At 44.1% G+C, this 12,733-nt stretch overlaps 1 protein-coding gene across 2 annotated transcripts in view; it reads left to right on the plus strand.

Annotated features, from left to right (window-relative positions):
- The window catches only part of atp2b3b (ATPase plasma membrane Ca2+ transporting 3b), a 110,966-nt gene that overhangs the window by 81,325 nt on the left and 16,908 nt on the right, over window positions 1-12,733 (plus strand). For both annotated transcript variants that reach the window (XM_085392972.1, XM_085392973.1), the window contains exons 21-22: window positions 3,842-4,055; window positions 5,406-5,617. In XM_085392972.1, coding sequence (XP_085249098.1) covers window positions 3,842-4,055; window positions 5,406-5,617 — 426 coding nt within the window. The remainder of the gene's footprint in view (window positions 1-3,841; window positions 4,056-5,405; window positions 5,618-12,733) is intronic.

Raw genomic sequence — 12,733 nt, forward strand, 5'->3', positions numbered from 1 at the left:
CGCAGTAGATGTGCACGGTGTGAGGTCTCGCAGCAAGCTATCAAATACGGCGCATTTCTCGGCTTTTAAAAAAAACGCTATGCGTCGCCAGGTGTTTCATCGGATTTGAGGTGTTACCTCCTTTGACAGTATCACAGTATCAGCTTAAAGCACTTGTTGCTGCTGAGTTTGCATCTTTTGCTGTGAAGTACAGCCAGACTTTTGACCGCTTCGCCTAGGGCATTTTTAATCTGTAGCTCTGCTCTAAAAGAACGCACGTACGTACCTGGACCTGCCTACTGTCCTCGGAAACGTAAAATGATTGGCTAGAATCTAAAGTGTATCACAGCTCAGGAAAAAAAAGCACTGAAATAAAGCACCGAAATAAAGCACCGAAATGTGTGCTGCTTTTCGGTCTGGTTACTACCGTTTATGTCAGAACCGGTGCCATCATGGCACCGGATACCGGTACCCATCCCTAGTTACTCCTCAGCACTGTTTGTCATTCTGTTCATCCCTAGTTGGTGTCTGTACCAGTGGCTAGGTGCTGTCCCTTTATAAGAGCCAAGAGTTTTACTTTCCCCTTCCTCCATGTAAAGAATGTGCCCATGGCACATCTAGGGTTTCCTCTACAGAAACCTGCATTGCGTTTAAAATATGTGGTGGTAAGCCAGAGGCCTAACAAGGTGCACATCTGATGTTGTTATATCCCAGCTCCCTGGCACATAGCAAACACTTCACCTTGTACAAAAGTAAAGCCCCTTAACATAAATTGTATTGCACCATCAGTATTATGAAAATACATCTTCTGTAGAAATTTACATACCTTGTTGGGAGGAATAAAATCAAAATGTTCCCACACAGGGGAGGACATCCTCCTCTTCTTAGCTGGCTCCATTCTCTCCTGACTTTCTCTTCTCACTCTCATAAACTCTCTTTTTCTGTGTTGAACCGTGGGACTATTCATTCAGGGGTTGTGTTTTGTGCTACGGATAGTAATGTGAATCTGCCCAGCCTCCTGAAGCTCTCTTAGCTGCCAGCCTCCTGTAGCTCTCTTAGCTGCGTCTCCTGTGTCCCCGCTAGCACAGTCATTAACTCCACCACAAGCTCCATTTTCACCTCTACCATTGCTTCAGTCATCAGTTCGGTCTGCCACTCAGTCGCCCTTAGCTCCATCATCCACACTACCAGCTGCTTCTCTTCCACCACAACCATCACTACACTCAGCCATTCAGGCTGCTACTCAGTCAGTCATTCAACCTATAGCCCTGCCATTAATGCACTCTGTGGCTGAGCCATTAGCCGCCCGGCCCGCAACCAATTCGGCCACTCCTCCACCCGTTACACCTCCACCACCATCGTCACTGCTGCCCGCAGCACAGCCTATAGCCCTGCTACTCATAACTCCGTCTTCAGTGTCTCCACTCCCTGTAGCTCAGTCTCCCATGTCCCTGTCACCACAACCGTCACTACAGTCCCCAGTTCAGTCTCCTGCAGCTCAGCAGCCACCAGTTCAGTTCCCTGTAGCACTTCAGTCTCCTTCAGTACAGTCTGTCGCCCAGTCGCCGCTCAATTTCCAGCTCAGTCATCTACTCAACCACCAGCTCCACTTTCTCCCCAATCGTCATTAATACCTCTAGTTCGGTTTCCTGTGCAGTCACCCCTAGTTCATTTTCCTGTGCAGTCATCAACTCCACCACCTACTCCATTTTCACCACTCTCACTACAGCCATCAGCCATCACTACAGCCATCAGTATAGCTTGCCATTGCCAGTGTGTGAATGTGTGTGTGAATGGGTGAATTACTGAATGTAGTGTAAAGCGCTTTGGGGTCCTTAGGGACCCCAAAGTCCCCTGTGCCAGTTCAGACTTCAGTTCAGTCCCCTGTGCCAGTTCAGACTTCAGTTCAGTCCCTTGTAGCAATTCAGTTCCCTGGTCAGCCACACACTCACCCACCTAGTCAGCCTAATGTTCAGTCAGGGGTCCCCACACCCTCTAGCCCTGCATCTGCTCCTGCTGGAGGCTCGAGTGAGCAGATTAAGCACTCTGCAGCTCCCGCGCCGCCATCTACCTCGTCCGCTTGGGGTTCCGGTGAGCCCGGTCAGCTCTTCCTCGTCTCCGCTGGGGGTTCTGGTGAGCCCGGCCAGCACTTCCTCGTCTCCGCTGGGGGTTCAGGAGAACCCCTCCAGCCGCTCCTCGTCTCTGCTGGGGGTTCAGGGGAACCTCTCCAGCCGCTCCTCGTCTCCGCTGGGGGTTCAGGTCAGCCTGGCCAGAACCTCCTCGTCTCCGCTGGAGGGTCCAAGATGCTACGGCCTGGTCCAGCTTAATCCTCGTCTGGTCCAGCCTCATCCGAGTCTTCATCCTCGTCTGGTCCAGCCTCATCCGAGTCTTCATCCACGTCTGGTCCAGCCTCATCCGAGGCTGCAGACGAAGATGAAGATCTTCGTCTGCAGCGTCAGCTTCAGCTTCCTCTGGTCCCGCAGCTGCTAAGCTGCCGTGTGGTCCCGCAGCTGCTAAGCTGCCGTGTGGTCTGGTCCTGCGGTTGACTCGCCACTTCCTCGTCCACACCTTGCATGGCCAGCTCTTCCCCAAGATCTCCTTCGTCTGAGTCGCCGCCGCCGTTGCTGTCCGCACGGTCAGCCGCCTGAACTGTTTCCACGCCGCCGCCGTAGCCGTCCGCACGGTCGGCCCCCTGAACTGAACTGTGTTTGGGCTGTTTTCTTGGGCTCCGGTGTTTACTGTGCACTGCTTTTGTTTTCTGTTCCGAATGTGGAACAGAAAACTTACCTTGGGATATCCCTGTGTCTCACTGTGAGTTTAGTTTGTGAGTTTCCAGTTTAGTTTGCTTTTGTATGACTTTCTCCTGCTGTCCGGCTGTGTGCAGGCAGGAAAGGCAGGCAGGCAGGCAGGCAGGCAGGCAGGCAGGCAGGCAGGCAGGCAGGCAGGCAGGCAGGCAGGCAGGCAAGGGCAGGGCAGGGCAGGGCAGGGCAGGGCAGGAATATTTTCAGGCCACACAGCATGAATGAGGGTAGATCACGACACGGACACAGAGAAACACAGGGCTTAAATACACAGAGGGAGCAATCAGGCAGGGAATGGGTAACAGGAGGGAAACACAGCTGGGGCAAATCAGGCCTAACGAGACAAGGGGAAGCGAAACCAGATACATTAACATCAGACATGGACCTTCAAAATAAAACAGGAAACATAACACAGACTGAACTAAAGACACAGACTCACACGCAGGCACTGCAACAGAGGGAACAGAGACGTGGGACCAGGACAGACACAGACATTGACTGGATACGGGGATATCGCAGACAGGGGAGACAGCAACTAACGATGCACAGAGACATAAACCATAAAAGAGAACTCTAACAAAGAAACCCAAGATTAGAAATGATAAATAATATAATAAACTCAAAAACCCTGGGTCAACGACCCAGGCATCCTAACTCCTGCCAGCAAATAAAGCTGAGTTCTTTGTGTTTAAACCTCGTGCCTGAGTGCCTGCATTTTGGGTCCAACTCCTGCCTACCGTACAGCGATTCATGACAGAATGACCGAGAACCTACACACACATATAAAAACAAAAGTTAAATTAGTAAACCTACTCTGAAATTAACTGAAGATAAAAATGTTAAACTAAATAAAAACAAATGGAAAATACAAAACGAATTTAACTGCAGACAGTCTGTCCTCAGCAACCTTACAGTCACTTTTAGATTACTTTTACCACGCAGACACACATAGACAATTAATAAAATAATTAGTAATTCCAACTGTAGAAGAAATAAATTACTGCAGGAGAACTTTATGCACGATTTGTGATACCAACCCATGGTTGCAAATCTCTCTGCAGGACTCTCCCCTGAAGGCGGTGCAGATGCTGTGGGTAAATCTGATCATGGACACGTTTGCTTCTCTGGCCCTTGCTACCGAGCCCCCCACTGAGGCCCTGTTGCTACGAAAGCCTTATGGCCGGAACAACCCGCTCATTTCACTGACCATGATGAAGAACATCCTGGGCCATGGAGTGTACCAGCTGGTCATCATCTTTACCCTGCTGTTCATAGGTACAGAAATACACTTAAAAATAAACACACATACAGGCTATATACTCAGATTGAGTACTGGTTGATACACAGGCTCAGGATACTTAAGGGTATAACTTAAGGATATCCTTCCCTTTATGCTAACCTTAACCTCTTAAGCCCCAAGCCTAACTGATCTCCTGCCTTTTGCCCCCGTATCAGGGGGGCATTGGGGCTTAAGAGGTTAATCAATTCAATTACATTTTATTTCTATATTCCCAATATACGACAGTAGTCACCTAAAAACACTTTGTATTGTAGGCTAATATGTACGACAATATTAGAAAGAAATAGCAACATCCCCTGTTAGGAAACATTTGATGGGAAGGAAAAACTGCCTTTTAACGGGAAGAAACCTCTTGAAGAACCAGGGTCAGGGTAGGGCGATCATTTACCATGGCCAGTTAAGAGTGAGGGGAAAGGGAAGAGAACAGAGAGACACAAAGGACACCTATCATGTCACCTAACAATAACTTTTTATCAAAAAGGCAAGTTTCTCATCAGAAAATTAGAGAGTGTATTTCTTCCACATCCAAACTGGATTCCACAGGAGCCTCAACTAAAGGCTCTGTCTTCCTTTGTACTTTTAAAAATTCTAGGAACTACAAGTAAGCGTGCATTCTTGGTGCTTTGATTGGATAATAATGTACTATGAGTTCTTTAAAGTATGACTTGTTAAAAAAAAATTTATGAGGAAAAGGATTTTAAATTCAATTCTGGATTTTAAAAGGAGCCACTGCATAAGCTAATACATGGTTGTTCTTTCTAGGCCCATTGCCATTCAGTTTTTTAAAGAAGTAAATTCAGGCATTTAGGGCTTTAAGACATACCTGTAGTTTTACTAGCTGATTTGTATCATCTGGTTTCATGGAGAAAGAATGAAAATTTATAATTTTTTCTAATAATATTGTCTAAGTGAAACAATATTAGTCCCAGCACAGAACCCTGTGGAACTCCATAACTTTTATGTGTGAAGAAAATTCCCATTTACATGCTCAGTTTGGAATCTATCAAATAAATATGAACAATTTCTTTAATGCCAACAGTGTGTTATATCATTGAGGTAAAATATTGTGTTGCACTGAGGACTAGCGAGTTCAGAAGTAGGGTTTGGCAATATGGAAGAAAACCTTAGAAAATTTTTAGAATAATATAACACACTCAACTGCACCTTTCTTTGTGACTTTATGTACTTAAAATTGTTTTTTGGCAGCATGGTAACATCCCGAATTAATTGGCCATGCTAGCCCTAACCTAAACCTGTCTATAATCTTACTACTAAGACCAAGTCTGAATGTTCTTTTATTTCTTCCTTTTTTCTGTGCTCTCCAGGCGAACGAATGTTCAACATTGACAGTGGTCGTAATGCTCCGCTTCACTCCCCGCCCTCTGAGCACTACACCATTATCTTCAACACCTTTGTCCTCATGCAGCTTTTCAACGAGATCAATGCTCGCAAAATCCATGGAGAGAGAAATGTTTTTGATGGCATTTTTTCTAACCCAATCTTCTGCTCCATTGTTTTGGGAACTTTTGCTGTGCAGGTCAGGTTAATCCTTTAACACCTTTTAGTATTTCATAGAGGAAATTTTGAGCCGCTGATGTTTTGTCCTTCTTATGGTACAGCATACTGTGTTATTCAAGTGCCAAAAACTAATTCCTCCAATGACCACTTGTGGCTGTTTCAAGAGTGAATCAAACCTCACAGACTCCAGTGTTAAAATGTCACACTTAAGTCCATGAAATTAAAGTGTTTACAGCATGCTACAAAAATAGCTTGGGTTGGATTTATGGCTAAGGTTCTCACCTTTATAATAACCGTATGAGGGATGAATTCTTATTAAAAATGACCATTTGCATTTGGTTCAGTTAAGTTCTATTCTAAGATGCAAGACTAGCAATGGAAGCTCATAGTCTACAAAACACATGTTTTTTTTACTGGAACTTCATTACATAAATGGCATGTCACTGACATGTGATTTATTTTAACATTTCCATATCCAGAACTCTAAATTATTTTTTGTATCATAATTATTTATAGTGAGACATAAATGAATGTCTCTTCTCAACAGTTTGGTAAAGGATTACAACATAGTTTAGTTTGGGGTAAAAAGTAATGTTCCCAAAAGAAGTGAGACTGTAACTGGGTTTTATATTTTAGTCATTTATTTTGCTGTTTTGGTCACTTTTATAGATTCAGTCCATATTTGGATCAATTGACTCATGCTGAACACATTAGCAATGCAATGAGAAAGGAACTCTGTGTACACAGAAATACAGACAAGAAAACAAAGAGAGACTGAGAGGAGGGAAGAAAGAAGAAGAATATTTTCAGAACTCTACGGTGCTTGTTGTTACCCTGGGTAGAGAAAAACAAGAGAGGGGGGGCTTGAGGGGAGGAGCAGGGATTTGGGGTATAATAGTGATGAAAAAACAGATTTGTATTAAAATAAAATCAGAGAGATCTGAAGAGTGGAAGCAGCTTGAGAGAGGTGAAAGAGGAAGAAATAAGTAAGAAAGCTACAAAATGATATTATATGTGATATGATGGATCGTATTCACAGTGTGATTTCTGACTCTCTGGGTTGGTCCAAAGATGGCAGTGTCACTGATAAGCCTTGTTCCACGTGTAAATGATCAAGTGCTGTTGGTACATCCACTGAGGCATGTAGACCTTAGAGGACATAAGAGTGCTGCTTTACTTTGAGCTTAAAGAAGTGGTTTGAGCAAGCCACATATATTGTTTTGGAATAATTACTCTTAAAGTTTAGTTCTATACATTATATACATCTTTTTACACAGTAATGTAAGTTGGGGCAGACTGACTGCTCTGCCTAATATGGCAGAGATTCCCTGTTCTCAGCTTACAATCAAGTCTGAGTTACCAAAGATGAATCTGCCCAGGGGTCACAGATCTCCAGGGGTCCAGAAGTTTCCACAACTCAAGTGGTGGTAAAATCCAGTTTTAAGAGCAGCATTGTATGATTATGTAATGTTGATGTTTTTATCTGTATCACAGATAATCTGGAAAAAGTAGAAGAGGTTGTACTTGTAGAAGAGTTCAGAGTTCATGCAAAGTTTTAACTCGTGTCACTTGATCTAAGTGTGCTTTTAGAAACCAACAAATATTTGCAGGGTGACACAAGAGCAGTACATCTGATGGTTGAAGATAAGTTAAAGTAATATATTTCACATATATGGAGGTCATATGATTTCACTCACTCTTCTCAAAGCCCACTCCATGTTTTCCTGTTTCTATAAAACAAACAAACAAAAAAGCTCCATCTCCCAGTAAAGGGCAACTGCAAGCCTCTTCTCCAGTTGATTGTTTTTGGAATCAGAAGAATCCACACTCAAAGAAATCTGGGAAATACAAAAAATTACTAAAGTGTTCAGTGACTATATACTCCATTAAACTCAAATCTCATTCGTTTAAATCAGCACACTGCAGCAGGAACATATTCTATTTGTCAATGTTGAGTGTTTTCCCTGCAGCAATAAGACTAAAACACTTGCAGTCTTTTGTGTTGTACAAAGTCAGTGACCCTGAAATAAAGGACATTTTATCAGAGCTGGCCTGATACAGGCTTTTGGGTGCAGATGGCCTTATACATTTTAGGCCAGTATATTTGATAGGTTTGTAGCTTGAACCTATCCGCTGGAACGTTAAGGACAATATAATTACACAAGACAATTACGCAAGACACGAGTAGGCAAAGTTCTTCATGTTTCTCGTGCACGGGAGAGACCGGACAAACGCCGTTCCTTCGCTTGACCCCAGTTGCTCTCGTCCGTTCTCCCGTACCACTGTTCTTTTATTGAGGTTACATGAATATGCATAGGTTCATTAACATATGACGTCTACATAGGTATACATGTGAACAAAGAATACTGTGTGTGTGTGTGTGTGTGTGTGTGTGTGTGTGTGTGTGTGTGTGTGTGTGTGTGTGTGTGTGTGTGTGTGTGTGTGTGTGTGTGAGGTCAAGATGTGACCCTGTGAAGACTCCCCAAAGGCTGGTGCCAGGACGTCTGAACAAAAGGCTCTTATACTCAAACAGATATACGTGTGTTTGCTATACCATAAATCAATAAGGAGAAGATAAACTCTCCTAGGGAGTGTGATCCATGCCAGGACACTCTGAGTAGAGGAATGTATGCACCCCCCTCTACACAGAGTTAATAGGATGAGACATCCTTTCTATCTACAAATGATTATACACCTCTAAGCATATATGGTTAAATATTTCTAAGCATAAATGACAATCAACAATACAAATCTAACAATATTAATGAGTTGATATTATTTATTATCAAACCTATTTGCTGATATTTGCCTATTTACTACAGCAGAGACAAATGATGAAAAAACCATAATGGATTGAAATCTTGCAGCGACAAGACCCACAAGGTCCTCCTGCTCAAGAAGGCACATGTATATAAAAAATGGTAAATGGCCTGTATTTGTATAGTGCTTTACTTAGTCCCTGTGAACCCCAAAGCGCTTTACACTATATTCAGTCATCCACCCATTCACACACTGGTGATGGCAAGCTACATTGTAGCCACAGCTGCCCTGGGGCGCAGAGGCAGGGCTGCCGGACACTGGCGCCACCAGTAGTCTTGCCCAAGGACACCATGACCGAGACTGTCGGAGCCGGGGCTCGAACTGGCAACCTTCTGATTACAAGACGAACTGCCATCTCTTGAGCCACAGTCGCCTGTGTTAAATTTGCCAGTAACCATCTAAATGATTCAGAGAAGGTTTGGAATAAAGTGCTGTGGTCAAATGAAGCAATATAAATGCTTTTATGATCCAAAGAGCATCATCCCCACCCTCAAGCACAGAGGTAGAACCATTATGCTCTGGGGCTGTATTTGTGCTAAGCGTACAGGACAAATTACCTGAGCCAGAATACTGAAAATGGGCAATGGATGGGTTCTCCAGCATGACAGTAACCTAAAACACACCACTAAGCCAACAAAGGAGTGGCTAAAGAAGAACCACATAAAGGTCTATCTAGAAGTCAGACCTCAGTCCTGTAGAAAAGCTGTGGAGGGAGCTGAAGCTTTAAGCTGTCAAGTGGCAGCCAAGACAACTAAGGAATTTGGAGCGTTTCCCAGAATCATTCTTAAGATCTGTGCAAACCTGGTGATCAGCTACAAGATATGCATTACTGCTGTGCTTGCCAACTATGGTTTCTCTAACAAGGTTTACCTTTAACCTCTGGGGGGTCCTAGAAAAATGCATACACTATCGGGCTTAGAGCCACAAATCGACCACGCCCTAAAAAGCGCTGTAAAAAATTTATATATTAATATTTTTTTCCACTTTAAATTAGCCAATCTTTTAGACCTACTTCTCCTTGAAATATTCATGTCAAGTTTTAATTACATTTCGCGGATTTTAACCCTTTTAATCGCAGTTTAATTACATGAGCACACCGTTTTTTTTAGCCCCCCAAAACAAAACGAAATATTTAAAAAAAAAAAACATTTGAAGTAATATTTGATTGTTATTATAATTAGGCCTTTAGATGGACTAAAGATTGGCACCAACCTTCATTTCGATCGCCTTTTTTTTTTTTTTTCAGGACCAGAAAATGGTCTCCAGGCAGCAAATGCTCCTCCTCTAGGCTGAAATCAGTGCATCCTCCCGGGTTAACTCCCGACGATGACCGGGGCATGTTGCGTCGGACCCCTTTTTCCAACACACACGTCCGGTACCACGTCACAACAAATACGTCATTTCCTGTTGATTAAAAAAAAAAAGCACCCTCAAACGGTCCTAGGGGCCGAAAATGGTCCCGCCCGATCAGCGGGCGAAGCCGCTGCTGCACGCCGGAAATGAGGCTTCGTTTCCCGCAGGTCTGTTTAAGCAGCCCGCTGTTTTCCAGCCCGGGGTCAAATGTGGAGCAAGGGCGCCACCCGGTGGACAAATAAAAAAATTACAACTCTAAGGCCAGTACTGCAAACGGAAACGGAAACATAACCGATCACGATCGATTTGACCGTAATTTTTTTGCCGTGAAAAATAGCGTTTATAATGGGTTTCAATGGGGCACAAATCGACCACTAGGACCGATAGTGTAAGTTTGTCTGTAGCTTAGCCACTGAAGCTAATTTCCGGAAGTCATACTGAAATTTTAACAGTAAATGTGACCGAACTTTTTTTTGCAGACTTTCGCTATATTCCATTCAACACAGTGCAAATGGCGTGTAAATGAACAATGAAAAATGGCACAAATCGACCCAAGACCACCCAGAGGTTAACAAGACCAAGAAAAACCACTTCTGCAGACGAGTTCAAGTTAGACTGCAGCATACTATCGACAACCTTGAGAAAAGATTATTGTTACGGCCGGTCTAGGGGACCCGACCGCAGCAAGAGGAATGATCCACCCCCAGTTCGACCCCAAGCAGCACATCACACCATCAGTTAAAATAAGGAATGGTTTATTTACAGGAACGAAACAAAAACGGGTTTCATAGGAGTCACTCAGGCTTTGGGGTGGACCCATGCCAAAATAACAAAGAAAAGGAAACTAACTCAGAGGAGCAACTGCTTGCCTAGCCCCAGAGAAAAATAACCAAACAATAATCACTTACCTTCCTGACTAACAAAACATGAGAAAACTGTGCCCAACTTCCTCCTGGATTCACAAAGCAACACAGGGCATGACGCAGCCCCAGCCGATTGGGGTAAAACCGAGGATGGATGGATTGCCGTCTTCAACCGCGCCATCTTCTACTCCGCCTCCAGAGCAGCATCCAATCCGGGCACACCATCTTCGGGATCCACCACTCCTGGAGGCGCACCTGCACACTCACATTTACATGTCAGAACCCCAGCACACGACGGCAGTCATAACAATTATGCATCCATTGTTAAGATGAGCTGAAACTAGAATTCTAGCCATAGAGCTAGCTCTTCTGTATGTATTACTGTAGGGTCTACCTTACAATATAAAGCGACTTTAGGTGACTGTTGTGATTTAGCGCTGTATAAATAGAATTGAATAGACACACTCTTTTGGTTGGAGAATGAAAAGCGAGATGTACAATCCAAGAACACCTTTCCTACACGGAAACACGGTGGGGGGAATATTATTCAGCGGTTGGAATTGTGAATCTCATCAATGTGGAAGGAACTATGAAGAAAGAAGCATACAGTGGGGCAAAAAAGTATTTAGTCAGCCACCGATTGTGCAAGTTCCCCCACTTAAAATGATGACAGAGGTCAGTAATTTGCACCAGAGGTACACTTCAACTGTGAGAGACAGAATGTGAAAAAAAATCCATGAATCCACATGGTAGGATTTGTAAATAATTTATTTGTAAATTAGGGTGGAAAATAAGTATTTGGTCACCTCAAACAAGGAAAATCTCTGGCTCTCACAGACCTGTAACGTCTTCTGTAAGAAGCTTTTCTGTCCCCCACTCGTTACCTGTATGAATGGCACCTGTTTGAACTCATCATCTGTATAAAAGACACCTGTCCACAGCCTCAAACAGTCACACTCCAAACTCCGCCATGGCCAAGACCAAAGAGCTTTCGAAGGACACCAGGAAAAGTATTGTAGACCTGCACCAGACTGGGAAGATTGAATCTACAATAGGCAAGCAGCTTGGTGTGAAAAAATCAACTGTGGGAGCAATCATCAGAAAATGGAAGACATACAAGACCACTGATAATCTCCCTCGATCTGGGGCTCCACGCAAGATCTCATCCCGTGGGGTCAAAATGATCATGAGAACGGTGAGCAAAGATCCCAGAACCACATGGGGGGACTTGATGAATGACCTGCAGAGAGCTGGGACCAAAGTAACAAAGGTCACCATCAGTAACACACTACAACGGCAGGGAATCAAATCCCGCAGTGCCAGACGTGTTCCGCTGCTGAAGCCAGTGCATGTCCAGGCCCGTCTGAAGTTTGCCAGAGAGCACATGGATGATACAGCAGAGGATTGGGAGAATGTCATGTGGTCAGATGAAACCAAAGTAGAACTTTTTGGTATAAACTCAACTCGTCGTGTTTGGAGGAAGAAGAATACTGAGTTGCATCCCAAGAACACCATACCTACTGTGAAGCATGGGGGTGGAAACATCATGCTATGGGGCTGTTTTTCTGCCAAGGGGACAGGACGACTGATCTGTGTTAAGGACAGAATGAATGGGGCCATGTATCGTGAGATTTTGAGCCAAAACCTCCTTCCATCAGTGAGAACTTTGAAGATGAAACGAGGCTGGGTCTTCCAACATGACAATGATCCAAAACACACCGCCCGGGCAACAAAGGAGTGGCTCCGTAAGAAGCATTTGAAAGTCCTGGAGTGGCCTAGCCAGTCTCCAGACCTCAACCCCATAGAAAATCTGTGGCGGGAGTTGAAAGTCCGTGTTGCTCGGCGACAGCCCCAAAGCATCACTGCTCTCGAGAAGATCTGCATGGAGGAATGGGCCAAAATACCAGCTACTGTGTGTGCAAACCTGGTAAAGACCTATAGTAAACGTTTGACCTCTGTTATTGCCAACAAAGGTTGTGTTACAAAGTATTGAGTTGTATTTTTGTTATTGACCAAATACTTATTTTCCACCCTGATTTACGAATAAATTCTTTACAAATCCTACCATGTGGATTCATGGATTATTTTTTCACATTCTG

Source organism: Rhamphochromis longiceps, linkage group LG20 (genome assembly GCF_057381845.1).
Source record: "Rhamphochromis longiceps isolate RC_006_pf linkage group LG20, R_longiceps_female_GT1.1, whole genome shotgun sequence".
Lineage (NCBI taxonomy): Eukaryota > Metazoa > Chordata > Actinopteri > Cichliformes > Cichlidae > Rhamphochromis > Rhamphochromis longiceps.